This window comes from Mesoplodon bidens, assembly GCF_964165515.1.
Source record: "Mesoplodon bidens genome assembly, chromosome: 1".
Classification (NCBI taxonomy): domain Eukaryota; kingdom Metazoa; phylum Chordata; class Mammalia; order Artiodactyla; family Ziphiidae; genus Mesoplodon; species Mesoplodon bidens.
In genome coordinates, this window is record NC_138176.1 from 135,989,869 (window position 1) to 136,017,345 (window position 27,477).

Here is a 27,477-nt window from a genome sequence, read left to right on the forward strand (position 1 = left end):
TTCAGAGTCAAACACAGCAGCACTTTATTAACAAGGACAGAGCAGTATGATCACAAGGAAATACTCATAAGTCTAAACTGAATGCTATCTTGGGCAGCATAAAAGGAATACTAACAAGTGTAGGCATCCCAGTGTGTCTGTCTCACACCTGTCAATGGGAAGGTGACTCGTAAGCAAGGCAAGAACAGAGCGACACTGATACCACACACTGACTACAATACTTCATTACTTTGAGAAGGGTAGTGAGTGGTCATACCCCCAACTAGAAAGAGGAGTCATTTGAGACCTATCAATTGGGCCAACAGTTCTGTTAAGCTTTAATACTGCTTATTCCTGAACTCTGGTATTGACTTCCTGTCTATGTAGGAAGTCAATGTTCATGCTCTTGATAGGGGCTGTTTAAATCTTTCTGATTTCTGTCAAATCCATCTGACCTCAGAACACTGGGTCTAAGAGTCAACTTCTTGCAACATCGATGTCTTTCCCTTGAGATCTTTAATAGTGCTAAATCAGCATAATGTTATCATAATTTGAAAATGACATGGGGGCACAAAAAAGTCCTAATTTATATACATGTGTATATATGTATATACATACACATACTTTTCATTACTATATATATATAGCATCCCATATTCCAGTATCACATGGCAGAGAGAATTTACAGTCAGAATAATCAAGACATTTAATTTAGTTTTCCTGTGGCCACTCATGTAGTGAACTGAAAAATACCAGTGTATTGATAAGGTCCCTTTTTATTACATGCTATTTCTAAGCAGATATTTGGAATGCTCAGAAGACTCCACTTTCAGTCTCCTAAGGCCTCCTAAGACATAATTTAAAGTGGGACTTGACAGAACAAATATCTTTGCACTCTAGTTGAAACAGAAGTAGTTTCTGTTTATATCCTAGGGAACCTTGGATAACATGCCTTGTTTGTGAAACTGAAAAAAACAGCAGATCAGCACACAAAGAGAAAGGATGCAACAGATATCAAAGTAGGTAAATGCCCAACTATTCTGAGCCCTCCTCATCTGTGCAAAGCAAGGTGGTACAAGTAGGCCAAGTCTGACTGGGCAGAGTTTGAAGAAGATGCTTTTCTGTTTGATGCATAAGAAAACAATTTTATGAAAATGTGGGGATGGGAGAGGGAGCAGCTCTGTGCTTCTTGCTGTGTTACCTTTATTATGTTCCCAGTGTCACTGAGACTAGTTTAAAAATAGCCTGCAAAAGAATGTCCTAATCACCAGCCACCTTTTCCACCTTTCTTCTTTTTCTGTTGCTGTTTCTTTTTTGTTGCTGGAGCCCCTGCAGGTTTCTGGTGTCTTGGGGGTATGATATTACTTGTAGATGTAGATGCTGTTGCTGCGCTGCCAGGTCGTGGGGAGGTGGGTGGGCTGCTCACAGTTTTACTGGCATCCCTGAAATCATCAGATCAGGAAAGTGTTGGTCATTCATATATTCAACAAAGGAAAAGGCTATAAAAATGTACGTACACGGATTTCACTTTCCACCTCTCACAATCTCCCACACACATTTTCTTTTTCTTCCTTTCTTTCTTTTTTGGCCGCGCCACGCGGTATGCGGGATCTTGGTTCCCTGATCAGGGTTGGTATGCGGGATCTTGGTTCCCAGACCAGGGGTGGAACCCGTGCCCCCTGCAGTGCCTCCGAGCTCGGAGTCTTAACCACTGGACTGCGTGGAAGTTCCCACACATATTTTCTTTTAAGGTGTGTTCCCCAACTCCCTATCCGTTTTTCTTTTGAATAAAATTTTTACTGTGTTCTAATTTTTAAAAATGTAATTGATGGTACATGTCAATTTTTAGAAAGCTTAGAAAATAAAGAAAAAAACTTTTAACGACCTATAATCCTACCATGTAGAAAGAACTGATTTAGTAACATTTTAAATTCTGCTTTCTAGTCAAATTATTTATTTATATCTGTTTCTCTAGATATTTAGTTAGTTGAATTACTCAGTGTATATAGTTTCCTTTTGAAGGTACTGTAATCCTAACATCTGAAATATAATCCTACAATTCTAGTATTTACAATACAACCAAGCCAGAAACAGCACGTTTTCTTTCCTTTACATAAGCATATTACAAAACATTTATTAAAGATATCTGACTATACTTCTCATACTGAAAACATATTTCAAAAATTCTTAATGATGACCCTGAGTCAATCTCAGAAAGAAGCAACCTATGCTCTGAGGACTGGGAAGCAATGACTTACAGTTCAGATGAAGCTCCTGCAGTTGCTCCCTGGGTCCCTTTTCCAATCTGATCCTTCTTTTTACCCTTCTTTCTTCCTCGGTAGTAAGAACGTTCACGCATTGGTAGCCATCTTTCTGGATCTGGGGTCACTTTTGGGTCATAATTTTTAGGCAGTTTTCCTGTGTAACAATTAATTGATAAAGAAATGAGAGATCTGTCCATAATGTTTTCGAGATAGTTTGTTTAAACACTGTGTCCAAACCTGGGAATAAATAACATTAAAACTGATATAAACTTATCTGAGAAAGTTTCATTTGTATAATCTAGCGGGGGAAAAAGGACTTATTTCTAAGCATGACACAAAATTCAGAAGGCATAAAAAGATTTCATAGATGTATCTGTATAAAAAAATTTAAATTTTCATTTGGTAAAAGATAATTTTTAAGAGAAATAACAAAACAAGAACACATTTGCGTACTATGTAACAGAGTGAATTAATATTCTTAATATAGAATGAGTTCTTGATAATCAGTAGGTAAATCATGTAAAGAAAATGTGCATAGCTGTAATTAGAGTAAGCCAAGAAAAATAAAAGTCATTAACCATGTGAAAAGATGCATGACCTCACTAAGTAAAAATAATAAGGATAGGGCTTCCCTGGTGGTGCAGTGGTTGAGGGTCCGCCTGCCGATGCAGGGGATGCGGGTTTGTGCCCTGGTCCGGGAGGATCCCGCATGCCGCGGAGCAGCTGGGCCTGTGAGCCATGGCCGCTGGGCCTGCGCGTCTGGAGCCTGTGCTCCGCAGCGGGAGGGGCCACAACAGTGAGAAGCACGCGTACCGCAAAAAAAATAAATAAATAATAATAAGGATAGGGGAGTTCCCTGGTGGCCTAGTGGTTAGGATTCCAGGCTTTCACTGCCATGGCCCAGGTTCAATCCTTGGTCAGGGAACTGAGATCCCATAAGCTGTGCAGCATAGCGCCCCCCGCAAAAAAAAAAAATTAAAAGATAAAAAATTCTATATTAAAAAGCGTAATATGCAGTGTTTGTGAGATAGTGGGCAACTCTCAAACACTATGGCAGAAGCATATACTAGTATAGCCTCTGTAGAGAGCAAATAATTGGCAGTACCAGTCAAAATTTATACTTTTAGAAATCTATCCTGCAGAAACTCCTAAGTCACAAAGCTATATATGTGTAAGAATACTCTCTGTGATATTCTTGAAAACAGCAAATTCTATATTTAATAATTTGGAAAAACATCTGCACAATATAGTCTAAAGTAGAAGATTAAAACAAATTATCTTGATTTGTTTATATCAGTTTTGCAAAAATATTAATTGAGCATGTAAATGTGTATGTGTTTCTATATACAAAAAAAGTTAAGTAATTATCTCTGGGAGAATGAATTTGGGGTAGGGAATTTTCCATTCTTCATGCCATTCTATAATGACAGAAGTCTGTTACCTTTATTTTGTTTTTATTTTCTTTTGTTTTTATAATGAGCATATCTCTTGTAAATTAAAAAAAATACTCATCTGGAAACCACAAAAATAGAAAAGAAACTGAAACTGGAGGTTACTGATACCTATAGTTATCAGCTATTTCCTTGCAGTATTACTAATAAATAAAACAACATGAAACAAATACTTTAGTTTTTACCAGTTTCCAAGTACAGTGATAAAAGTGAAGAACTAGTAAGACTTGTAGGTAAAGACAGTGGAGTGAATGCAACATTGGCTTCTGCACTATCCAAAACTCCACTAAAATAGTAATAAACCCATTAAAAGGAAGAATAGGAGAAAAGATATTTTCAGTAAAATTCTAGAAGCTGGAAAACAGATGGAGGAGTGGTAATAAATTTAGCAGATTTGGGAAACCTGAATCCTTGATTTTGCAGTAAGCAAAATCAAGAAGCAAACTGATTTATACCACAGACTTCCCAAAGACTTGGCAACAGGTAGGTGGTTCCAGGGATATCCTCTGACTAGTTGAAGCCAAGCATGGTAATTCCACCCTCTCTTGCCTTGGATTAAAATACGTAAGCCAATCAATGCATGGCATTCCTCTGGTTAATGGTTCAGGGCTCGACACTGACCTATATTGGCCCAATCAGGTTAATGGGAAAGACTTGCCAAATGCAGAGGCTCTCTTTACATCCTGCTGGATATAAATGACAAGTATATGGCTCTGTTTCCAACAAACATCTGATTACTCTAATGGGATTCATTTTTGTGTACAGGAGAACAAAGAGATACAACTACTGGATAAACTAACCCTGATACAACCTTCCTCTACACTGCCAGTTTCATAAACAGTAAATTTTCTTAAGCCAGTTTCACGGAGTTCTACGGTACTTGTAGCCAAAAGCGCTCTAATGTAGAAGAGCTTACTGTGTGCCAGGCACTAAGAGCTTTACATGTAGTATCTTATTTAATCCTATGAGGTATATACTATCATATTCCATCTTACAGATGAAAAACTCAGGAAGGTATGTTAACCTGTTCAGAGTCACAGTGAAAGAGCAATGTTACTAGAGCAACAATTTGAATTCAGGCACTCATAAACTTCAGAATTGCACTCTTTAAAGTTATAAATTTAAGTAAATGTTAGCTATAGTCAAGACAAAAACTCAGTTTCAAAGATATGAGAGTTTGTCTGAAGATTTCTATGTAAGGCCAAACTCAAGCTTTTACCTTATAGAAAGAAATCTAAAGATTAAAAAAAAAAGCCTTACCCTTCTTTTTTTTCTTCTTTTTTTTCAAATCTCCCTGTCTATAAAGAGAAGAAAAATCATTATCATCATTGTGATAAAATACTTATAGAGCATTAAGCATGTGCAAAAGAGTGAGCTGGGTACTTTGTCACAAAGGTGTTTAAGATTTGGTGTCACCTCACCAAAGCTAATAAACCAGTTGGGATATTAATTCAGGTTAAATTTAATCAAGCTTCAAACACCGTTACTTTTTGGAAGGTGCTTTAGAAAAGAGGGGTGACAACTGTTTTCAGAAAATAGATATCATTTACACTGGCACATATTAAGTCTATGTAAAAAGGTAAGAAATCTGTACAAGCACAAAAATCTATTATAGTTCTGTGCTAAGTTACCTTATACTTGGCAAAACTAGAAAACAGATAATTTAAACTCTTTGCCAGAAGAACATGTAAAGGTATCATAAATGCAAAGAATATTTCTGGGAGGATACGCAAGACAAGTAACATTGGTTGTGGCCTTGGGTGGGAAGAGGGCAGACAGGGGTGGGAGGAAGACCGTACTTTTTTAATCTTTCAGGCTTTGAACCTTGTGAGTTTATTGAATTTTTTAAGTAAGTAAAATCTTTTTTAAGTACACTGACAAAAAATAAATAAAGGTATTGAAAGAGCATAAAAAGTCAGGGGAATACTTCAAAATAACTATTAAGTACTCTGACAGCTATACTCTGACAGCTACAGTAGAAAAGAGGAAGACATTTTAAAAATCCCTCTGGATATACTCATGTGATATACCTCTACGGGAACTATGAAACAGTGAACTAAAAAGATAAGACAGCAACAATGTCTGCCCAAATTTCATTCTACCAAGTCATTCAATTGTGAAAGTTCTTTTAGGGAACCCTGAAGAATAAGAAATGCAACATACAGCATCTTACTTTAGAGCTTCATCTCTCACTCAGACTATGCAACAGTCTTCTGAATTGTCTCCCTACAAATCATACTACACAGCCATATCTGCAATTTCCCAAAGACTCTCTGCCATTTCTTACTTCTTTGTCTTTGCTCACATTTTGCCCATCTCATCCTCATCTTCCTCCAGAGTCAACACCGTCTCCTCCTCCATGAAGCCTCTCCTAACCTCCCACCATGCCCAGGAAGGACTGACTATTCCCTCTGGTGAACTCCTCTATGCTTGCACTATCACAGCACGTGCAACCTTTATTTCAAATACTGCTTAAGTATATTTCCTTCTGCTGGACTGAAGTTCTTTTCAGGGCAAGGACAATGATTTATTTTTGTCACCCACATAGTGTTAACTTCAAAACAAACTACACCTTTTTATATATCCAAAAGTCAACATAAAATAAAGGGCATTAATAATGCCTAATGAGGGCTTCCCTGGTGGCGCAGTGGTTTGAGAGTCCGCCTGCCGATGCAGGGGACATGGGTTCGTGCCCCGGTCCAGGAAGATCCCACATGCCGCGGAGCAGCTGGGCCCGTGAGCCATGGCTGCTGAGCCTGCGCGTCCGGAGCCTGTGCTCCGCAACGGGAGAGGCCACAACAGTGAGAGGCCCGCATACCACACACAAAAAAAAATAATAATAATAATAATAATGCCTAATGAAAATACTGTGCTGAAACTGAGAAGCTTTAAAGTCAATGTACATCTTAATAATTGTCTAATGGCAAAGATAAAGACGATTAAAAGATTAGAAAAGAACTGTATGTTCTTACTAATTACCCAGCCCTGTTTTGGAAAAGGAAAAAAAAATTACTGAAAATATTTAAGTACACATTGTATGAAAATCTCCTAAGACCTGGCTTGAATTCATTATTTTGGAGTTCTTGATAAGGCTTGAAATTGGGATCATGATAAAATGAAATGTGGAACAATGTAATATCTCTGAGACTCCAATTTCTTATTTAACTTTTAAAAATCTATTAAGAGGATGGTAATACCTTTTTAACAAACACAGAGTTCATAATGAAGTCAATCATATACTGTTGCTGATATATATATATTTTTAATTATGAAAAACTAGATTTCAAAAGTCATTCAAAAAAAAGAGAAAACTGAAAAATTATGAAAGTCACAAAACTGGGGAAGTGCTATATCTCTTCCACTCTCTATTCATCCTGAGTCAAAAATAGAATCTTAAAACAGTTTATTTAGTAGGCCTCTGCTATTTTTGAGATGACAATGTACGAAAACAAGAAAAGAATTGGAATTTGACTTCTTATAAGTTATTGAAGCTGGCTAACTTTCCTCCAAATCAGCAAAATAAACCTTATCTGAAATTTGGTCTAGAATTCTAAATGATGTACTAAATGTACATCAATATCTCACAGGTAAATAAAGTAAGACACATCCAGCCTACGGAATACTACTCATAAAAAGAATAAAATATGTCTACATTGAGAATATGGGAAAATCTCTAAAAGACTTATTAAATGAAAGAAAATTCAAAGACAGTTAAATACAATATAATCCCATTTCTATATAAAAAAAATCTAATCTAAGAAAAGTATTTCTACATCAGCTCTGTATGCAAACACGAAGAAAAAGATCTGGAAGTAAACACACTAAATTAGTATCAGAGGTAAATTGTGGGTGGGGAGGAGGAGGGGAAACAAGGACAAAAAGCTGGGCACAGCACAAGAGAAGGGAAAAGAAACAAAGTGGACTTAAACTTTATTCACATGGAATTTTTACGAGAGTGCATTTTTTATTCCTTATATAACTTAAAATCAGCATTAGTGAATGTTACAATGAAAAACATTACCCTTGCTCCTTTGGTTGACTATCTCCAGCAACTTTTCCACCCTTCTTCCGAATGTACGTAGCACCAGGAGAATTTTCAAGAGCCTCCACATCTACTTTTAGAGACATACTATCTGATGAAGGCAAGTGTTTACTAAGGCTGGGATAGAACAAGAGTTCAGGAACACAATATATACACATATATATGTTTGGATCTATCACTGTATTTTTCAGGCACATTGATCAATAAATTCTCATTTTTGCTTTTACTAGTTAGAGGAGGGGTTTTGTTTGTTGAAATTTATAACAAAAAAGCCCTGGTCAAAACAGGTAAGGGAAGGGATTTATTGCACTACTTGGGAGCTGTCTAGAACAATCAAAAGGATACGCTTTTGCCTTCTCAGGATCTACAAGTGAGTAAGCAGAAATAAGCTGTGCCAGGGTGTGAATATCTTTTGGATTTTGTCTAAAAGAAGAAATAAGAAAGTCACTAAACAGTTTATAAAACTGGAGAAAGTAACATAAACAAGCAAAATAACTCTCTCATATCAAATAAAACTTGGATTTCTGCACCTCCACCTTTCAGAGCTTACTTCCATAGCTGTTCTAGGTCACTAATTGCCTCCTTCTTCCGTCCATATTTGAGTTTGAAGTTTGCAGCTTCTCTTATCAAGGACAAATGAGCAGGAGATTTGGGCTATAGGTTCAATAAAGAAAGAAAAAAGTTTTAAGCTAAATATCTAGCAAGTCAATGAAGTTATATTCATTAGATCTTTAAAATGGACCTATCTGTTAGATTTCTCATCTTAAGTTTTACTGAATGCACGAAACAACAAAAAGAAATTCACACACACACACACACACAGAGGGATAGACAAATTAGTACAAGTGAAGACCAATTTATGCATTTGGTATACAACCCATCTCTATTTAGATTGTCTTGTCTACAACTAGAAATATTGCATAACCAAATCTTAAAGTTACGTCACTATAGTTCTCAAACATTAATTTGACACGATACTTCCTAGAACACTGATACCTCTTCACTGCTAATAGTGCTAACAGTATTAACGCCCCCTGCATGTATGTATATCTGTAAGTTGGATATTGCCTATGCAAAGACCCATACTGGAAAAAACGAAGATGTTTCTATTAGATAGAGATATACAATTATTCTATGTACTGCCATTCTACCAAGTACTACCATCCACGGGCTCTCTAGCCACTAAAGATGAGCTCTCTTATACACAAGCACATACAATTAATATTCTTATTTCTTGAGATTACACACACAAACACACATACATACACTCAGGAAGGAGCTTCAGAAAATATAACTGAGCTTTTTTTTTTTTTGGTAGCCATTTCTTTCTTCTAATAACTTTATTTGGATCTGGTATACTTAAAAACTGAGTGACAGTCTAAGAGCATTCCATTTTTTAAACAGTGAGTTGAAGTGTTTCAATTCTTAATTTTGAGTTCACTGCTGCAGCTTTTTATTCTTATGCAAAAATGTACCCTCATAACATTTTACTCCATCTTTTTACCTGATGGTTTTGATACCACTGGATAGCTTGTGTGAAGACCTCAATGGCACTGTCAATATCTTCCTCATGGCTGTACATTGTCACTAATGCAGACACCTACCCAGCCAAAGGTATAAATTAGTGAACAGAATTCCTCCTTCCCTCTCAGAATAAACTTTTTGAAAATGAATAACGTTAAAGAAACAGCAAATAAAGGTTGTTAGGCTCTGTGCTAGTACCTAATTCATCATAAAAATTGCTAATGCATAACTAGAAATACCATGAACAACAATGGTGTTTTCCAAACACAAAGGTGATTATCTGTAAAAAAAAAATACCCCCCCTAAAGCTCATTCACAAATGGTTTATTACCAGTACACAACAAGGTAAATACAGAAATTGAGAAGAAGCACTTAGAAAATTAGTTTATATGATCACTGAGGTGCACACACTAGAGAGGCTAAACTTGCATGTGGCCTCCACTACATGAAGCCAGTGAAAGCTTGCCTAGTGTGCTGGAGGGACAGCAAAGAGGCCCATGTAACTGGAGTGGAGTGACAGGGGGAGGAGCCATAGCCAGATGAGAACAAAAAGGAAACAGAAACAAAAAGCCAGATCATTGAGGAAAATCAATAAAATTAACAAACCTCTGGCTAGACTAATTAGAAAAAAAAGATAATAGGGACAAAATGTCCTACAGATATTAAAAGGATAAACAGGGAATATCTGAACAACTTTCATGCCAATAAATCCAACAACCTAGATGAAAGATTACTGTTAGCCATATATTATATTTGATTCTAACATAATCACAGCCCGGTCTTAAAGTATGATTCTTCAAAAGAGAAAACACTACCATAATACTATTATACATTTATTGAGTGCCATTTGTAAACAAGCTGTGTTGGAAAATGAAACAGTCCCTGTACAATAAATGTACATACCACCACTACAGAATGTCTTTACTTCGAAACAGATGTGCTCACAGCTATATTAGTGATCTAAACCTGTGATGCTTGAATAATCAGAGAACTAAAAACTAAATTCGTAGGCCATTATTACCAAATTGTTTTAACTCAAAGAAATCACACTGAAGACATGATAAAATAATAGGCTAAGAAATTCCCTATATATGTCTTAGGATATTTAAGGTTGGCTTTCAAGTGGTAATATAAGGCCTAAACAGTTCCTGACACATTTGACTAAATAATAAATCAATGCAAAGCAGAGCATAAAATGTAATTAAATTTACACCAGAAAGCTATTATTTTAACTACAACTTCTACATTTTGAATAAAGAAATAAGCAGAAATTAAAGTGAAAACAAAGAAATATCAGACATACCAATGAACTATTAATTCCATTACTTTTTCAGTCTTAAAATATTTTAGTCATAAACTCACCATGCCTGGTTTATGCTTTAACTCCTCTATGCTTCTCAATATCAAACATGCTTTGGAAATATTACCTTAATAGAATAAAAACAAAATCAGCATCACATTGAAGAAAGCATCTCACGGAGGAAAAAAAAGATAAAAAATTTAAGAGTCATATTTGGTAACATCTCTAAACACTCAAGCTTTGGGATCTTGGGAATATGTATTCTATTTATTCATTTTACAAACAAAGGAAATTAAATCCTAAAGAAACAATGTATCTTGCTTATGCCCACAAAGTTAATGGCAGAGCTGCTACCAGAAAAGAAGTCTCCCAGCTTCCAATCTTTTGAGTTCTGCTTCTCCCTTTTCAGAGTGTAACTTAAAGGTAGGAGTCCTTCCCTAAAGGCCTTGAAATTGTTACTGTAGATATGAGTGCAATGGATAGTTTCCTACAATGTTAAAGTCTGATTTTCTACTCATTGCAAACCTCAATAACAAACCTTCCAAAGTCTTTAAAGACAAAACAAAACAATAACCATGACAGACTCATTCTCAGTAATATTAGTATGATAAATAATCCTCACAAAAATAAACTGAAAACTGGATGAGAAAACAAGATACAGAGGAAAGCAAGAAAAAGAAGAAAGAGAGGTGGGAAAAGGAAAAAGAAACAAAGGAGGAAGATAAGAAATGTGAAAATAGGGTAGCTATCAGGTCTCAACCTGATTTTCATTACTACCCACTGAGGTGCCTTTTTAGACATTGATTTTTCCTAATTGCCAACTCCTCTCCCCTCTACCCATGAACTTTTCATTTTAGCCATCACAATATCTAAGATTTTTTTCAATCCTGTGCACCAAACCAGTGATCACCCCCACTGAGAATGTATGGTCTACACCAGAGCTGTCTGATGGAACTTTCTGTGATGATGGAAACATCCTCTATCTATGCTGTCCAACTACCCACATGTGGCAATGAAACTTCTGAAATGTAGCCAGCACAACTGAGGAACTGAATTTTAAATTTAGTTTAATTTTGGGACTTCCCTAGTGGTCCAATGGTAAGGAATCCACCTTGCAATGCAGGGGACGCGGGTTCCATCCCTGGTCAGGGAACTAAGATCCCATACGCCACAGGGCATCTAAGCCCATGCGCCACAACTACTGAGCTCGTGCACCTCATCTGGAGAGCCTGCGTGCTGGAAACTACAGAGCCCACACCCTCTGGAACCCGCACACCACAACTCAGAGCCCACATGCATTGGAGCCTGTGTGCCACAACTAGAGAAGAGAAAAACCCCTCACGCCACAACTGGAGAAGCCTGTGTACCACAGCAAAGAGCCTGTGCACTGCAATGAAGGATCCCACATGCTGCAACTAAGACCCAACACAGCCAAAAAAATAAATTAATTAATTAATAAAATAAATAATAAATAAATCTTTAAAAAATAAATTCCGTTTAATTTTAATTTAAAAATAGCTACATATGGATAGTGGCTACCAGATAGGGACAACACAGCTCTAGATACTCAACACTGGTTCAAAATTATAAACAAAAAATTGTCAGTTCTCTGTAAGATTCAAAAACACGAATTCTCATTAAATTTCCTTGCCTCTTCTCTACCAAAAATATGGGTTATAGAGTATAAATGAAGAATAAAGGGCTAAGAAATTTTGAAAACTAGGAAGCAAAGTAACTCTTAATTCATGCAAATACTACCAAGTGACAGATATAAGCATTTCTACACATGACGTACACAGGAAATTCAAGTACAGAACAGAGGAATTCTATGCTTCTACAGACTTTCAAGGCATGGATTGAGAAACATTCTAACAATTTAGGAATTAATCCAAGAAAAGGCCTCCTAACTTATTACGAAATCTGTTGGAGTTCACACAATCTAGCTTAATATTTGAAACAGCATTATGCTTCACTATTATGCAAAAAGTTTTAAAAATCACATAGCCCACAACTACTTCAGAATCATTCCAATCATATGTTTTCTTTAACAGGATTATTTTAATCATAATGAAATAATCATGAATACCTTGGGAAATTTTCAGCTGTGCCATGGTCAGCTTAATTTCAGCAGCGTTTTCTGGATGCTGATCTGCAAATTCCTAGAATTTTTTTAGTTGGGGAAAAAAATCACATTTACACAACTAAGCGCACATATTCTAATTACTTATTTCAGCCTCATTAAATTTTTTTAAATTAATTAATTTATTTATTTATGACTGCATTGGGTCTTTGTTGCTGTGTGCAGGATCTCTCCATCACTGTGAGAGTCCATCACAGACTCTCAATCACTGCGCCACCAGGGAAGTCCCCTCATTAAATTTTTAAATCCAGTTTTGAAACATTAAACTTCTGGTTTCAGGTCAAAATTTTAAATTTGGAAAAATTTTATTCGACACCCACTTTGCTTAAAATTGTGCTCTGAGGGCTTCCCTGGTGGCACAGTGGTTGAGAGTCTGCCTGCCGATGCAGGGGACGTGGGTTCGTGCCCCGGTCCGGGAAGATCCCACATGCCGCGGAGCGGCTAGGCCCGTGAGCCATGGCCGCTGAGCCTGCGCGTCCGGAGCCTGTGCTCCGCAACAGGAGAGGCCACAACAGTGAGAGGCCTGCATACCGCAAAAAAAAAAAAAAAAATTGTGCTCTGAAAGAAACTGCAATAATGTCAAGTCTCTAGGAAGTCGCCAGTAGAGAAATAATAATTAAAATTACTACATAGATTTTTCTTTTTCTTTTTTTTAAAAGAAAGATACTCAAAAAAAAAAATGACGACTCCTTACTGAGGATCCCTGCTTGGCAACTTTGCCCCTCAGGATGGTCCTAATTTTATGTTGTCCAACTTCCCAATGTAGTCTACTTCAGGAAATTCGAATGTGATTTAATGTTTGGTTTAGCTTAATTAAAAACCAAGTCAGTATCTCTGTAATCGTTTGAGGTTTTGGATTGGGACTTACTAGAAAATACATTATTGAAAAAGGGGCTAAGCATGTTCTGGTATTTTAAGTCTAAAACAAACCGTTAACTAGTGTTACATCTATCTCCAAATGAAAAGCATTCTTCGGAGTTTATAGCAAACATTTACTAATACAAATTTATATAAAACAAAGCTGCTGCCCAAGAATTAACTAAAGTGACACTCTGGCATGTGTACAGTGGTATATTACCTATTAGTTTTCCCATGAAATTTACAAGCTTGTATATTATTATAATAATGAAAATAAAACAAGGCTACAACTACCTGACATCTCATTAAAAATGCAAGTAATTGTTTTACCTGAAGCAGCTCTATGGCTTTTGTGTGCTGCTTTTCACGGCAGAGCTGGGCAGCTTGGATTAACACAGGAAGGAGATGCTCAGGACTTTGGGACTGTAAACTGGCGGATATTTTGCGACATTGTTCTGCCTAAAAGACAGTATTTCCCCCCCACAAAAATAAGCTGGTTAATTAAATCAAACATTAAGTGAATGACCAAAAAGAAAAGAAGGATGGGGAGGTGGAAGGAAACCAGTTGAAACAAAATAGTAAGTGAACAACTACCTAGGGTAAGAGAGGTTGTTAACAGTATCCTCAATTTTTTCCTGAAAGAAAAATATTTCCATTTACTGAATGTAAGCTATGAGTTCTTAAAGCATTTAGGAAAGAATAAGTCCTAAACATTCATTTGGATGCTTAAATTGCAGAATTTTGTTTAAAAAAAACCAGGACACATCAAGTGTCAGCCTTTGCTTCAAAGCAACAAAATGTACAGGTATTTCTTGCTACAGTATTTAGGAACAACTTGACTCAGTTCTAAATAATGAAAATGTTACTGCCTCTCAGTCCCCCACTGAAAACCTCTGCTCTAGAAGAGTATAAAATCATAATTTAATTAGAATTTACACATATTGGAGTCAGAATTGCCCTTCTTATTTATAACTTGATGTGATTACGCACAAACTAAACAGATGGGTCTTAAGTTTATAATCATGATCAGCATCTTTGATGATTTTTCCTTTAATTCAGAGAAATTAGAAATAAGGTAATGAGAGAATTTTCTCATTTACAGCAGTGAACAGTGTTTTCTTCTTAAAAGCCACCACTGCAGACCTTTACAAAGAACTGGGCAAATTACTTACTTAACAGATAAAATCTATGATACATGACCTTCTGAAGACTACATGAGCCTAAGACAAAATATAAGCAAAAATATAAACAGACTGGACTGATACACCCACTATGCCTCATGTGCCATACTCCAAAAGGTTTAGCCAGGGGAACCAGAGGTCTGTTGCCTACCTGGTTTGTGTACATAGCAAGTAAAGCTTTGTTAAATTCTATAGCTTGCAGTTGTTTCTTGGAAAGCTTAAACTCCACTCCTTCTGCATTGGTTAATTTCACCTTCTTCTTGGAGTCAAAGACATTTTGGTCCTGACAAAGAAAAGTTCATTCACCATTAACAGCAATCTCAGACTTCAACTCTTTTAACACTCCAAGGCCTTATTCCTCTTTCATTTCGTTATTTTATGTAAACACAACAAGAGAGCTTGGAAGATAATACACCTACCTGGCTGGGGTGCCTATGCTCCTAAGGTACATATAAATTTGGCTTGCTTTCTTGGTTTGGTTTTATCTTTCTACTATTAATTGCTTTTTTTTAGCTTTTTGATGAAAAGTACAAAGGGACTACACAAATCTTACAGTAGAAATTAGGACTACAACGATACCTAAATTTGTAATTTCTACAAACTATCTTTAGAATTTAGATGACAAATGAGGAAAGTAACTTATTCCTCTCTGACATATTGTCATACATAAGCAAATGGAATGGAATAAGAATGGAAGACAATTAAGTCACACTGCACCCTGAGAAGGACAAAAAGGGCATCTAAGTGTCTACTATGTGCACAGTATTCTAACTTTGTTAAATATTATTTGCAAATATGTGTTACCACTGTGCTTTTTAAACCATGTCTTCTACTAGTTTAAAGACTAAAAGGAGGCAAAGAAGAAATCTAAAATAAATTCAACTTTTCACTGTGAAGCTCCAAACCAATGTGAAATTATTTTAAATGTACAGCAAGAAACTGGCTTTCATATAAATCAATCCTCAAGAAACCATATTTCTAGTTGGTACCCCTATGTCACTATTTTAGTACTTAAACTCACCATGCATGCCCCTGCCAGACTTCTCTTAAACTTTACTACCATGACACTTATTAACATTTTTGATTTTTCAACATCTCCCACACCTTATTATTCAATGTAACCTTTTTTTTTTTCTTAACTAGCCAGCATGTATGTATCCTCATATCTTTTGCTCTCTCACTTTCCCTCCATAAGTCATTTGCTTATGCTGTTGCTTAACCTTCAAACCATATCCCTCCTTCATGGCTCTACTCAAATTAGCCAACCCAGATCTTCCTTCACCAAATACTGTAGTTACAAAGTATATAACAAGAAATTTAAATGTGAACAATTTTTTTCAACACTTGTTTTTTTTATACTATGTAATGATTAAGACCACGTTTCATATTTATTTTTGCATTTCCTATTGCATCCAGCACAATACTGAATAAAAAATTAGAAATAAATGTTAACTGAAGAAAAATTCAGTGTATAAATACACTTAGATTGAGATATTTAGTACTTCACATACTCTCCTCCCCACAATTATATATCAGATAAAAACAATTTGTCCTCACTGGCATTTCAAATTGTTCATACACATAGGCAGGTACATCTTGCTGCTAAGAGTCAAATGCCAGCATCAATTTTTGGAAACCTAAACCATGCCAATGGCCTACAACATCCTATATCTATTACCCCCCTAATGCCATTATCCTATATCTGAGAACCCTCTGAATTTCTGCTATAGGGGGAGAGAGATACCACACAGGCCTAAAAGGAGAGTGCACTGGAGTCAGAGACTAGAATCTGAATCCAAGTTCTACCTCTTAGTGGCTGTGATCTTATACAAATCACTTAACTCCTTTTAGCCTCAGATTACATTCCTATAAATTGGAGACATGTACTGCCACCTAAAAAGATAATTGTGAGGATGAAATAAGCTGGCACTTGGAAAATCACATAGCCTATCAAAAGAAACTAAATGTTACTTTTCTAATTTTCTGTTGACTTGAATTTCAAATCTGAACTTGAAATATCGTCCCATTAGAACAATGTTCCAAAAGGTGGTTAATCTGACTAGTACAGTACTCTTTAGGATTGTTTATATACGTGCTTGTAATAGTTTACACAGGGCTTGCGGGCGGGGTGGCAGAGAAAGAGAGAGAACCTGTCCATGCCTCCTTTCCCCCAAAATAAAAACCACTGGAAAGAGAAAAACTATATACGGAAAACTCGTATTCAGACTTACTAGATGAAGAAATCAAAGTCCAAACAACTTATTTCTCTAATAAGTATTCTCCATATAATGATAATAATGGGAAATAATATTATAATTATATTAATAATTATATAGAATAATAATTTTAAAAAACAATGGGAAAAGGGTAAGATTTTAAAGTCCAGGGTATGTAACTACAAAATAGTTTTATTATTTGAATATACCTTGTAGAATCATTATGAGTTAAATAAAACTCTCCATTGTGAGTTTGCTGCAACTGGACTCTGTCATGGAAAAACTTATCCTAGAACAAGGCTGGGGTAATATGCTTCCAGCAAAAAATAGTGTAAGAAAACCATGGATATTCCGTACCTTGTTAATTGTAATGATGTTATTTGCAATCACAGCTAGCAATGCTACATCTGTTGGTCTGCGAACAAAAAGCAACAGTCAAAAAGGAATAAACCTTTAAAAAGAAAACTCATACCCTATAAAAGACGCTTCATTTTAATAACCCACTTACTTTAGTTTTATTATCTGATTGTAAAGTTGCAAAGCCTCCTCTGTATGACCCTGAAGCTGCATAATATAGGCCATCTGCCCGTGGATGATGGCCAGTTCTGCCTGTGGGTCTTCTTCAGTCCCATCCTAAGCAGAAAAAGAAATATTTTTTTTTCCTGTGAGTTCTCCAAATTGATCCACATATTAACCAAGTGATCCAAACATTCAGAAGATATATCATCCTAAAGAAGACATAGAATTTTCAGGAATTTTCTTGTAGAGTCAGCTTGTTAAAATTTAGGAATAGCTACCAAAAGAGGGAAGCTTAAATGAGAATGGCAAAAAGACAAATTCTGGAAGGACATGGCGACAAGCTCAGGAATACCATTCACTGATAATTTTTATTCTCTAAAAAGCTAAGACTTAAAAAAAAAAAATGTGAAAAACAGCATACAACTTTTTACAATACCCCTAAATTCTGGAAACAATTTTCTCATAAGAAACATTTTCAAAATGCTTCACTCTTCATTCTAAAATAATTCTAATCCAAAGACTACAAAATTCTAAGTAGTAACTATCACTGTACAAAGAACTTCAAAAGCTGAAACTAATTCTGTAATTAAAGTAGCAGCTCTCTTAACTGATAGCCCAGATCAATCTATATTTTCCATTCCTTTGGAGAGGTTGACTGACGCCCACGTAGAGTGAATGCTCAAGGCTAGGAGGCTGCTATTTTTTGCCATACCAGGCGCTCCTACTCTCACCTGGTAAGCATATGTTGACCAGGAGGTCAGACTTGTTTGTTTCCAATCCCATTATGCCAGCTGTGTTTGATAAAGAAATGATAAAACTTTTAAGTATTGTAGTAAGACAAGAACTATGCATGAGAAAAGAGACTTGCTTCGATGAAAACTATGCTGAATGCTCAGAAATATTTGACAAAGGTGAGTTCCTAAAGAAAATTACTATCTAATTAGGTATGAGCCAGAAAATGAAGAAAAAAAAAAAGGACTCTGTAATGAAACTAATTCACAACTGTCTTTAAAGTATTGTTACACTTAAGAAAAAAACCCTGGGGATCATGACTGTTTGATTATGTATAGTTTATGTAAGAAATATGCATGGAATTCCTATGAATAGGACCTTACTCAAAGACCTGAGCCCTACATCTAAAACAGGAGAATGAATTTATATGAATTTAAAATGAAATGCATAAGGCATATAAAATTTTGTATTGTAATTTCTCACCCTAAGAGAGTCCACCAAATAACTGGTCAAGAGGGTTTCTGTGATTCTTATCTAATGAATCAATATCATTTCAAAAAGTCAATAAATACTACAAAGAAGGCTCCTACAAATTTATATTAGCAGAAGTGTAAAATCTGGGTTTAACCACAGTGGAATACTTACAGAGTCTTCTGATAATGAACGGCGGCAAAGATCTATAGGAGAAAATGGTTTTAAAATTAATATTGCTGGGTAACTCTCGTTTCTTTCATGTTCCAAAGAACAAGAACTAAATTCTTAGGCAGAAGATTTAAGATAATTTTAATAACAAGCAAATTTGGAATTTATCGTTAACATCAAATATATTACATAAATATTATCAATCCTTGATTACTCTAGCTCTTTGGCATTTTCTTTCACTTGTAATCCCTATGTTAAAAAAATTTTTTAAGGGAATTTAAAATATATAAATGTAACAAATGTTGATTGCAAAAAATCAATTATAGAAAAGTATAAAAATAAGGACAATAATCCTGCCACCCAAAGATAACCACTGAAGCATTTCAGCTATTTTCTTTTAATGTAAATGCACAGTTACATTTTTAAATGAAAGTGGGATAGTCTACTATTTTGAAACCTCCCTTCCCCCATTTAATATACTGTGGACATCTTTATGTTATAACACATTTACATCTACATTATTATTTTTAACATGATTATTGTTAATGACTGCATGGTAATCTACTCTGTGATTATAATAAAGTCTTCTAATAGGACAGAAACTCATGTTTCTAAATTTTTGTTCTTATGAACATCCCTTCAATTAAATTCATATATATATATATATATATATGGATGGATGTTATCTAATTGTTCCCTTATTTCCTTAAATTTCTAAAAATGAAATTCTTAGATCAAAGGGTATGAAAATTTCAAAATCTGCTATAGCACCAAACTGCCCACTGCAAAAGCCTCTATTACTTTTACATTCATACCTGCAATATATGAGGATGTCCTCCCATACCACTGTCAATACTGGGTATGATCCAGAAATTATAATTCTTAAACATATTTTTCTCCTCATGATGCTCTAACCTCTGCCCTTATTTTAACCATCAATATTTAAGACTAAAACAGACCCTGTTTCACCATTTTTCCTTCCCACCATTCATTGCAGTCCCTACAACATCACTTTTATAGCTTCCAAGGGAAATGTATGGAGAAGAAAGTCAAAATGTTTCAGGAGTTGAGACCAGACATAAGTTCTCTAATAAATTATTTTCTTTTTCACTTAATTAAGAGCTTCAAAGCATGCAGATATTGTATATAGAAACCTACTAAGTGGAGTTAAAATGTGCTTGAATAGTGTTATCAATGCATAAATGTGGCACACCATATTGTTACTATATTTGTGTACTTGTTTAATACCAATAATGATGATAATAATATTTACTGAATGCTTACTAACTCAGTTAATTTACATTTAACATTCACAGTAAGTTGTTCAAAAACCTACTCCTCAAAACTCAAACTTAAGGTTTGATGTGGTTGAAAATGGACAAGTAGACTGGCTTAGGAATAACATAGTAACAGAGGAGAGATAAGAGTCAAGAACCCAAGAGAAAGGCTAGATGGATTCTGAGAAATTTTCACTGCATCAATAATTTCCATTTAAAAACCTCCCAAAGTTTTTAACTTTTTAACTTTTGGAAATACTTTGCAAAGTTATATGCACATTACATTTACATATCATTTTAACAAACTTCCAACCTTCAGCTTTTTGCAGGATTTTCATTGCCTGGTTCAGCTGGCCTTGTCCTATCAGCGCACATGCAGCATTGTAGCACAGTTCGTGTGTGCCTTCTTGGAGACCCAAGTTCTCCTGTCACAGAGCAAAATACCAGTCAAACACTAGACAGGAATATTATGTCATGGCTGTGTAAGTACACAGAGATACTCACTGGAACTACTTTCTCCCAGTTACTTTGAGCTGCAACAACTGCTGAAAGGTTTGTTTTTCTCTCCTCATCATAATCATCTTGAGAGTTTCGGACAAGATCTCTATACACAGCCAGGCATTCATCATAGCGTTCTAATCGGTACAACTGAAGAGATAAATAGCAAGTAAAAAATCAGAGAAGACAAATATTGTGTTACATCCCTAACACCATATAAACCCTTTTTTGGAACCACCATGTAAGAAACCTAACTCAGCATAACGTGGGCAATTATTGTTTTTCCTTTACATTTTTTCAATTAGTTCTGTATGATACTAATACTTCCCGAAAGTTACTTGCAATGAATCTCTACTATATTGCATATTTGTAGGCATGATTCAGTTAGAAAAGCCATTGTACTGACCCCCATCTTGAGGTGAGGTAAGTGTCTAAGTGGGTTGTGAAAGAAAACCATTCTGTAGAAATCAACCGTTACCTAAATCTGACTTACAATGAAAAAAATTTCCCACAAGTTTACTAAGCCCCAGTAAACAGGAACAAAATTAGACGTTAACAAAAGGACTTACTATTTCCTAGTTCATTATACTGAAACTTCATTCCTCTTTTCCAGAAACCAACTATTGTATAGGGTAGTATCAAGTATACACAACATAATTCTTGCTTATTTCATTCAAGTTGTTCTTAAAGGGTGATAAGAACTGCCACTCTGGGTAAATTAGTCTGCATATATGACAGAGGTGGGTGCCCTTCATCAATATCAAAATGCTGGAATCTACCCTAAGCTAACCCAGTTTACATGAAAAGTTCGTTATAGACCTACAGTCCATGAACTTGCCCAAGTCTTTGTTAAACCAACACTACCTTTTGGGGACAATATATTCAATACATTATTTGCCCTAAACTAACATTTTAAAAAATTTTAAGAGGGTTTTGCTAGTTCTAATATAACATTTCTGTCCTCTTATCATAAATAACCCTATTTTACATTAGGCTTAATTGTATGTCTCAAAACTCTTTTAGAATAAGATATTTCCAGGGATTTCATGAACCATCTGAATTCATCCAAATTCTTATTCATCACGATTTTCTTTATTTTACACTTAGAATAAAATATCAGTTAAAAACTAAAAAGACTGTTTCAAAACTACTGGCCTTCATCTTTCCAACTAAAAAGTCCAAATTTCATAGGATAGTTCTTAATTTTCCAATTACCCTTAGGAAGTCATTCGTTCAGAGAACACTATACATGCAATTGTTCATATGAAGATCAAGGAGAGGGAATATGTTCAAACCTCAAGAACTGGTTTGGTGGCAAGTTTTATGGAGCATCAGGATGGGCTGGGGTTCCTCATCCCTGCTCCTTGCTATAGGCAGAATCACGTTCACGCAGGACGACTGTCAAACAGGGATTTTAAAGCAGTAATTACCACTTGTCCATAAAGCTCCTTTAGTTTGTCTGTCTGCTGGTTGGCACTTTCTATTGTCTTCAAGGCATTCTCAATTCTGTTCAGCCTGTACTCACAGTATGCCTTCTCGAAGGAAAGAGAGTTACTGAAAAAGGAAAAACCAATGTCTGATTATTAGCTAACACTGCAGAGCACCCACTATAAGCCAGCCACTGCTCTAAGCACACTTGATACATATTATTTAATCCCCATTAACAACAAATGACAAAGGTTAGCGACTTGTCTAAAATCAGACAGCTCATAAGTGGCAGAAAATATGACATCCATTTCCCTAGGCTTTCTTGCTTTCATGGATATTCTTATTAGAATCACTGGCCTTTGAAACGAAAATATAAGAATGAAATCCTGAATTAGCTAAAAACTGTTTCAGATATAAAGACAATCTGAACATTGTTTTAAATGGGTTGTTATATAGAAGTTTCTTAAATCCATTTAAGAACCTATGATAAGCCATATAATGCTACTCTAACTTGTCAAGAAGCAAATAATTAGCAAAGAAAAAGTAACTAGAAATCTTAAAAGAACATAGCACTTATAATCAAACAACTGGTAAACAGACAACTACAAAAACACTACTTACATACATAGACTTAAAAATTCATCTACATTAATGTTGCATATGAAACATTTTGAAGTTTCAACCATAATCTGTGAGGAAAAATAAACATCAAGCAAATGGCAACATCCTTTATTCACCTAACAAAAAATTATTTGAAAATTTCCCTCTCTCACAAAATGGCCAAAAATCAAAACACTGAATTTTAGCATAAACATGTTTACTAGTAGAAAGCAGTGTCCCTTTTATTACCCTTTTATTTTTAATAAAGTTTAAAAATTTGTTTTTAATCTGTAATACATGCAGTTGGCCCAAGTAAAAAAAAACAAAAAGGTATACACTGAAAGGGTTTTACTCCCACTGTTATTCAAATCTACTCTGTTCCCCTCACCTCCTACAAGTAACTATTTTTATTCATTGTTTCTCCATTTATTGTTTGTCTTTGCAAATACAAAAAAATACACATGTAAATTCTTATATCCTCCTTTTCTTATACAAAAGGAAGTATACAATATACTGTTCTGTACCTTATAAACATTAAACAATAAATATGCTGCAACCTTCATTTCAACACACATTTCTTTTGGGGCTCAGGCATAACTGTAAAGAAAAATGAAATTACAGTACCAATTCAGATTATAAGTTCACGTTTCATAAAATGATAAATTAAATAAGTAAATGAAAAAGATTAAGAATAATAAAAAACTGCTGTAGGGCTTCACTGGTGGCACAGTGTTTAAGAATCCACCTGCCAATGCAGGGGACACGGGTTCGAGCCCTGGTCCAGGAAGATCCCACGTGCCTCCGAGCAACTAAGCCCGTGCGCCACAACTACTGAGCCTGCACTCTAGAGCCTGCGAGCCACAACTACTGAGTTCATGTGCCTAGAGCCTGTGCTCCATAACAAGACAAGCCACCGCAATGAGAAGCCGGCGCACTGCAACGAAGAGTAGCCCCCGCTCGCCGCAACTAGAGAAAGCCCACACACAGCAATGAAAACCCAACGCAGCCAAAAATAAATAAATAAATAAAAAGTAGATTGGAAAAAACTGCTATATATTCTAAAGGCTGCTAAAGAACTCTGACACTGAAAGATCATGGCCTAAAATCATACTCACCTAAACAATTCTCAAAGGAGGTAGGCACAGAGGTCAGCTAAGACTGCCATACCATCCTAGAGGCCTCGACTAATACTCCCTACCCTATATGTTCTGCCCTCTCTGCTCTTTTTTTTAAATTAAACTTCTGCTGAGTTGTTCTCCCTATGTCCTCCAAGAAATCTTGTGACTCTTGTTTATGCCCCACATCCCTCCAGTTTCCCTTCCTCTTAGTGGTTCAAAGGGAAGACAGGGGTAAAGAAAAGGCTCCTTAAGGCAGAAAAGAACAAAAGTTACTATGGCTCTTTCCAGTTTCAGAAGCACCATTGGCAGGCAAAAGGAAAAAAGAGGGGAAAGAAAGAAAAAGGTCAAAAATCATTGAATAGTGGGGGAAAAAACACGGAAATGGTTATAGCTATGGTAAACATGCACAAACAACTAATTAAATCACTTACTTGGCAAACACTTTGGTGTGAGTATTGATGACATTCAAGGCTTCCTTGAAACTTCCATTCTGGATAAGGCACACAACTTTACAGTGTAGGGCAGTTACATCATCCTTGTTGATCTGCAGTACTGGACAGCAATTTTAGGAAAGCAATTTTTAAATCCATCCCCTTTCCACATTTCCCATCTCAGGAAGCTACATTTCCAATTTTATTGCAGCAGAAATGATTAGTTGAAACATTTTTTTAAATGACTGATCTTTAAGTTAAGAAGTGACAATAAGGAGAGTTAAGGTAGACTTTCCAGTGAGATAGCTTCCCAAGATGCATGTACCAAAAAAGTAAAGTGAGATAAAGAAGCAAGAATGAAGTTGTTTTCTACTGCTTTTTCATCCGCAATGCATGCTATATCCTACATATTTCATTACTTCACAGGGAAAGAAAAAAGTTCACATAAAACTTGGCAGCAAATGACTTAGGTTTGAGTACAAGCTTGTCACTAAATGCCTTGAGGTCTTGGACAAGTCATTTGATTGCCAAATCTCAACTTTCTGATCTGCAAAACGAGTATGAAAGCATTACCTATTTTACAAGGTTATTAAAAAATTACATGAGAATATTTTGAAAAAATCTATAAGCTGTAAAGTATACAAACATAATTTGTTTTGCTGGCAATATTTCCAAATACCATTCAAAATTTCCCTTTTCAGCTAATATAACTAAAGAGAAGTGCAAGGAAGGAGTCAGATGCCCAAATTTCAATGCTAAACAGCTGTTCAGTGTCCAAATGGCTAGGATCACTCCCCTTGCACCTGGGCAACTATAGGAATTCAAATTTCAGTCTAAGAATCAGAGTAATTTCTATCAATTAAGAAAAGATATATTGGAGAACTGACAGCCCTTGCTGATTAAACAATTCCTGCACAATACTTACTACATTGCTGATTAATATTGGCTGCAGGCCTACCAAAGGCCAAAGTTAATTCAAAACAAGTTTAACAATCAAATAATTATCATTAGTAGCTATTCTCCTCAACGTCTGAAATCACCAAAAGTTCACTGTGGGCACAATCATTTCTTTTCACATTAACCCAGCAATAGTTTGCTGAAAATTCACACTTGTACGTTACAGACATACCATGTATGTTATTACTTCTTTCAACAGTCAAACCCTGTCCTGGTAATTACATTTCCAAATCTAACAAATACAGGCAACACCTTCAATAAAGAATTTAGCACGACAGAGAACATTAAAAAGCATGGCCGTATTACAGTTAGGCAGTAAAGGATAAAAGAATATAATGAGTTGAACCTCACACCGAAGACAGTTCACTCAAAATGATCAGTTACCGGGCAAAAAACAGGATTAACATTTGTCTTTGCAACGTTATTGCAAATGTTGGTGCTTTCACACACACATTTTCTGGTCTAAGGACGCTGGACGCATTCTATCTGTGGGAATGACAGGCCTAACATCCAGATCCAGCCCTTCCCTCTACCCTGAGTCTGTACAGCTTCCACCTTGTCAGCGCCAGGTTCCAAATTACGTGTCCCAGGCAGGTTCCTCCCCCCGCTGCGGCCCAAGAGAAAAAGCTCCCTCAGCAATACTGTCTTGATCACTCCGCTATAAGGAAAGCGAAAAGGAGGCAATGTGGAGGTTTTGCGAAATAAGGCGTGAAAACAACAGAGTAAAATAAGAAAGCAGTTTGGAAGAGACGTCGGGAGCTGCGGTCTCTTTAAATCCCTCCCTCACTTTCTGCGTGTGTGGGGTGGGGGGTAAAAACGGAAGTACACGTGGCTCTAAGCCACCCAGGACCCAGGGCTGGACGTGGGGAGCGGAGGCACCGCGACCCGCGCCCGCTGGGCGTTCGGGCCCCAGCGGCGGGCGGCTGGGGTCGCCCTTCCCGCTGTCTGCTCGGAGGTGGTCGAGCGTTACGGAAGGAGGCTGCATCCTCCCACCGGCCCGGGCCCGCCCCCGCCCCGGCGCCCGCCGGGACACTTACTCTTGTTGACGGTTTTGAGAGCGCGCGTGAAGTCGCCGTTTTGGCCATAACGGTTCACTTCACTCCAGAGCGCAGGCACCGAAACCCCCCCACTGCCGCCGCTCGCCATCTTGGAGGAGACGCGGGACGACCCCTTGCCCCGGAAGAGGATCTCGGAGGTGGCCAAGCGGAGAAGGAAGCGGGTGGTTGCTAAGCGTTTCGCAGTCGGAAGCGTCTTTATTACTGAGTTGGCGTCAAAGACCGCAGTCTTCGCTCTCGTACCTAGAAATTTGCGAAGATAGAGTCGATACACCTTTCTAGAAGCGGGTCTGGAGGAACGAGGCGTCGGACCCCAGGAAAGGGTTGAAAAGGATTCACCAAACAGATTTGGCTAAAAACAGCGTGCGACCGCTGGGGGCGGAGAAGTGTCCAGGTCCCTAGAGGCGGAGCTGGGCGAAGGTCTATGGAAAATAAATAACAGGTCTATGGCGTGGTAAAATACCAACTAGAAACCGTAGGGGGTCATCTGAAGGAGTGGGAGAGAAGGGGAGGGGGAGAGACGGCTTCTTGCTGCCTGGGAATACTTCATAGAGGAATTGGTATTTGGCTGGGATTTTGAAAGGTGATTAGGAAAATCTGGGGTTGGTTCTGGGTAAAGTTCAGTCAGAGAAGCGAACATGAGGAAAGGCAAAGAAGAAAAGAATCTCCAAGTGCAAAGCACGTTTGGTGAAAACCCCCTGGCTACCCTTTGGGCTGCATTTCAGGAGCAGTTGGCAATAAGGCTGGAAGGGTGATGTGTTTTGGTGTGAGAATACCCAGGTTCAGTTCCTGGCTTATGTGACCCTCTAGATGTCTGACTTGTGAACGTGTTATCAGAGTCCCAGTTTTCCCTGCTGTAAAATAGGGATAATATATAATTGTTATAGGGAAAAACGATACTTCCTCCACCCTGTCATAGTAAGCACTCAAGTAACACACAGATATAGGGGATTTAGAGTTTTTGTAAGACCTTAAATATCTAGATGTGCTTGTCCAAACCGAGTACCTACTGAGTATTCTTGATGAGAACGACAGGACATTTTATTGAACGCCTACTCTGCAGGCTCATTTCTGGTCACGATCCTACCAGTTCCTGCCTCTTCCCCCCTCCTCTCTTTCTCAGCAAACTAGCTAATACCTTTTCATCCTTCAGTATTTCTGTATCCTTCTGGTTCCAGGTTAAAAGTTACCTCTTTGACTTTGCAGACTCTGACAGGTTCCCCATTACACTCTTATGGAGCTCTCTACTTCTGAGCACTGCTCAT

The 27,477-nt window shown here is 36.8% G+C and overlaps 1 protein-coding gene across 1 annotated transcript; it reads right to left on the reverse strand.

The window, feature by feature from the left end:
* Positions 1-26,504, reverse strand: SRP72 (signal recognition particle 72). The gene is made up of 19 exons (XM_081251194.1): positions 26,195-26,504; positions 24,201-24,321; positions 22,054-22,177; positions 20,630-20,773; positions 20,439-20,550; positions 18,852-18,883; positions 17,464-17,588; positions 17,313-17,370; positions 14,891-15,022; positions 13,889-14,017; positions 12,647-12,719; positions 10,623-10,687; positions 9,241-9,336; positions 8,287-8,390; positions 8,082-8,159; positions 7,716-7,853; positions 4,955-4,992; positions 2,238-2,397; positions 1-1,421 (listed from the first exon to the last, which is right to left on the reverse strand). The coding sequence occupies exons 1-19, from the start codon at positions 26,301-26,303 to the stop codon at positions 1,244-1,246; spliced, it is 2,016 nt and encodes a 671-aa protein (XP_081107320.1). The 5' UTR covers positions 26,304-26,504; the 3' UTR covers positions 1-1,243.
* Positions 26,505-27,477: the final 973 nt, after the last annotated feature.

Excerpts from the sequence above, each read along its gene's own strand:
- SRP72 (XM_081251194.1), bottom strand. The coding sequence starts at position 26,303 with ATGGCGAGCGGCGGCAGTGGGGGGGTTTCGGTGCCTGCGCTCTGGAGT. Across the intron at positions 12,720-13,888 it reads AAGCCATAGAGCTGCTTCAG|GAATTTGCAGATCAGCATCC; the intron begins GTAAAACAATTA and ends AAAAAATTCTAG. Across the intron at positions 10,688-12,646 it reads ACAGCTGAAAATTTCCCAAG|GTAATATTTCCAAAGCATGT; the intron begins GTATTCATGATT and ends TATTCTATTAAG.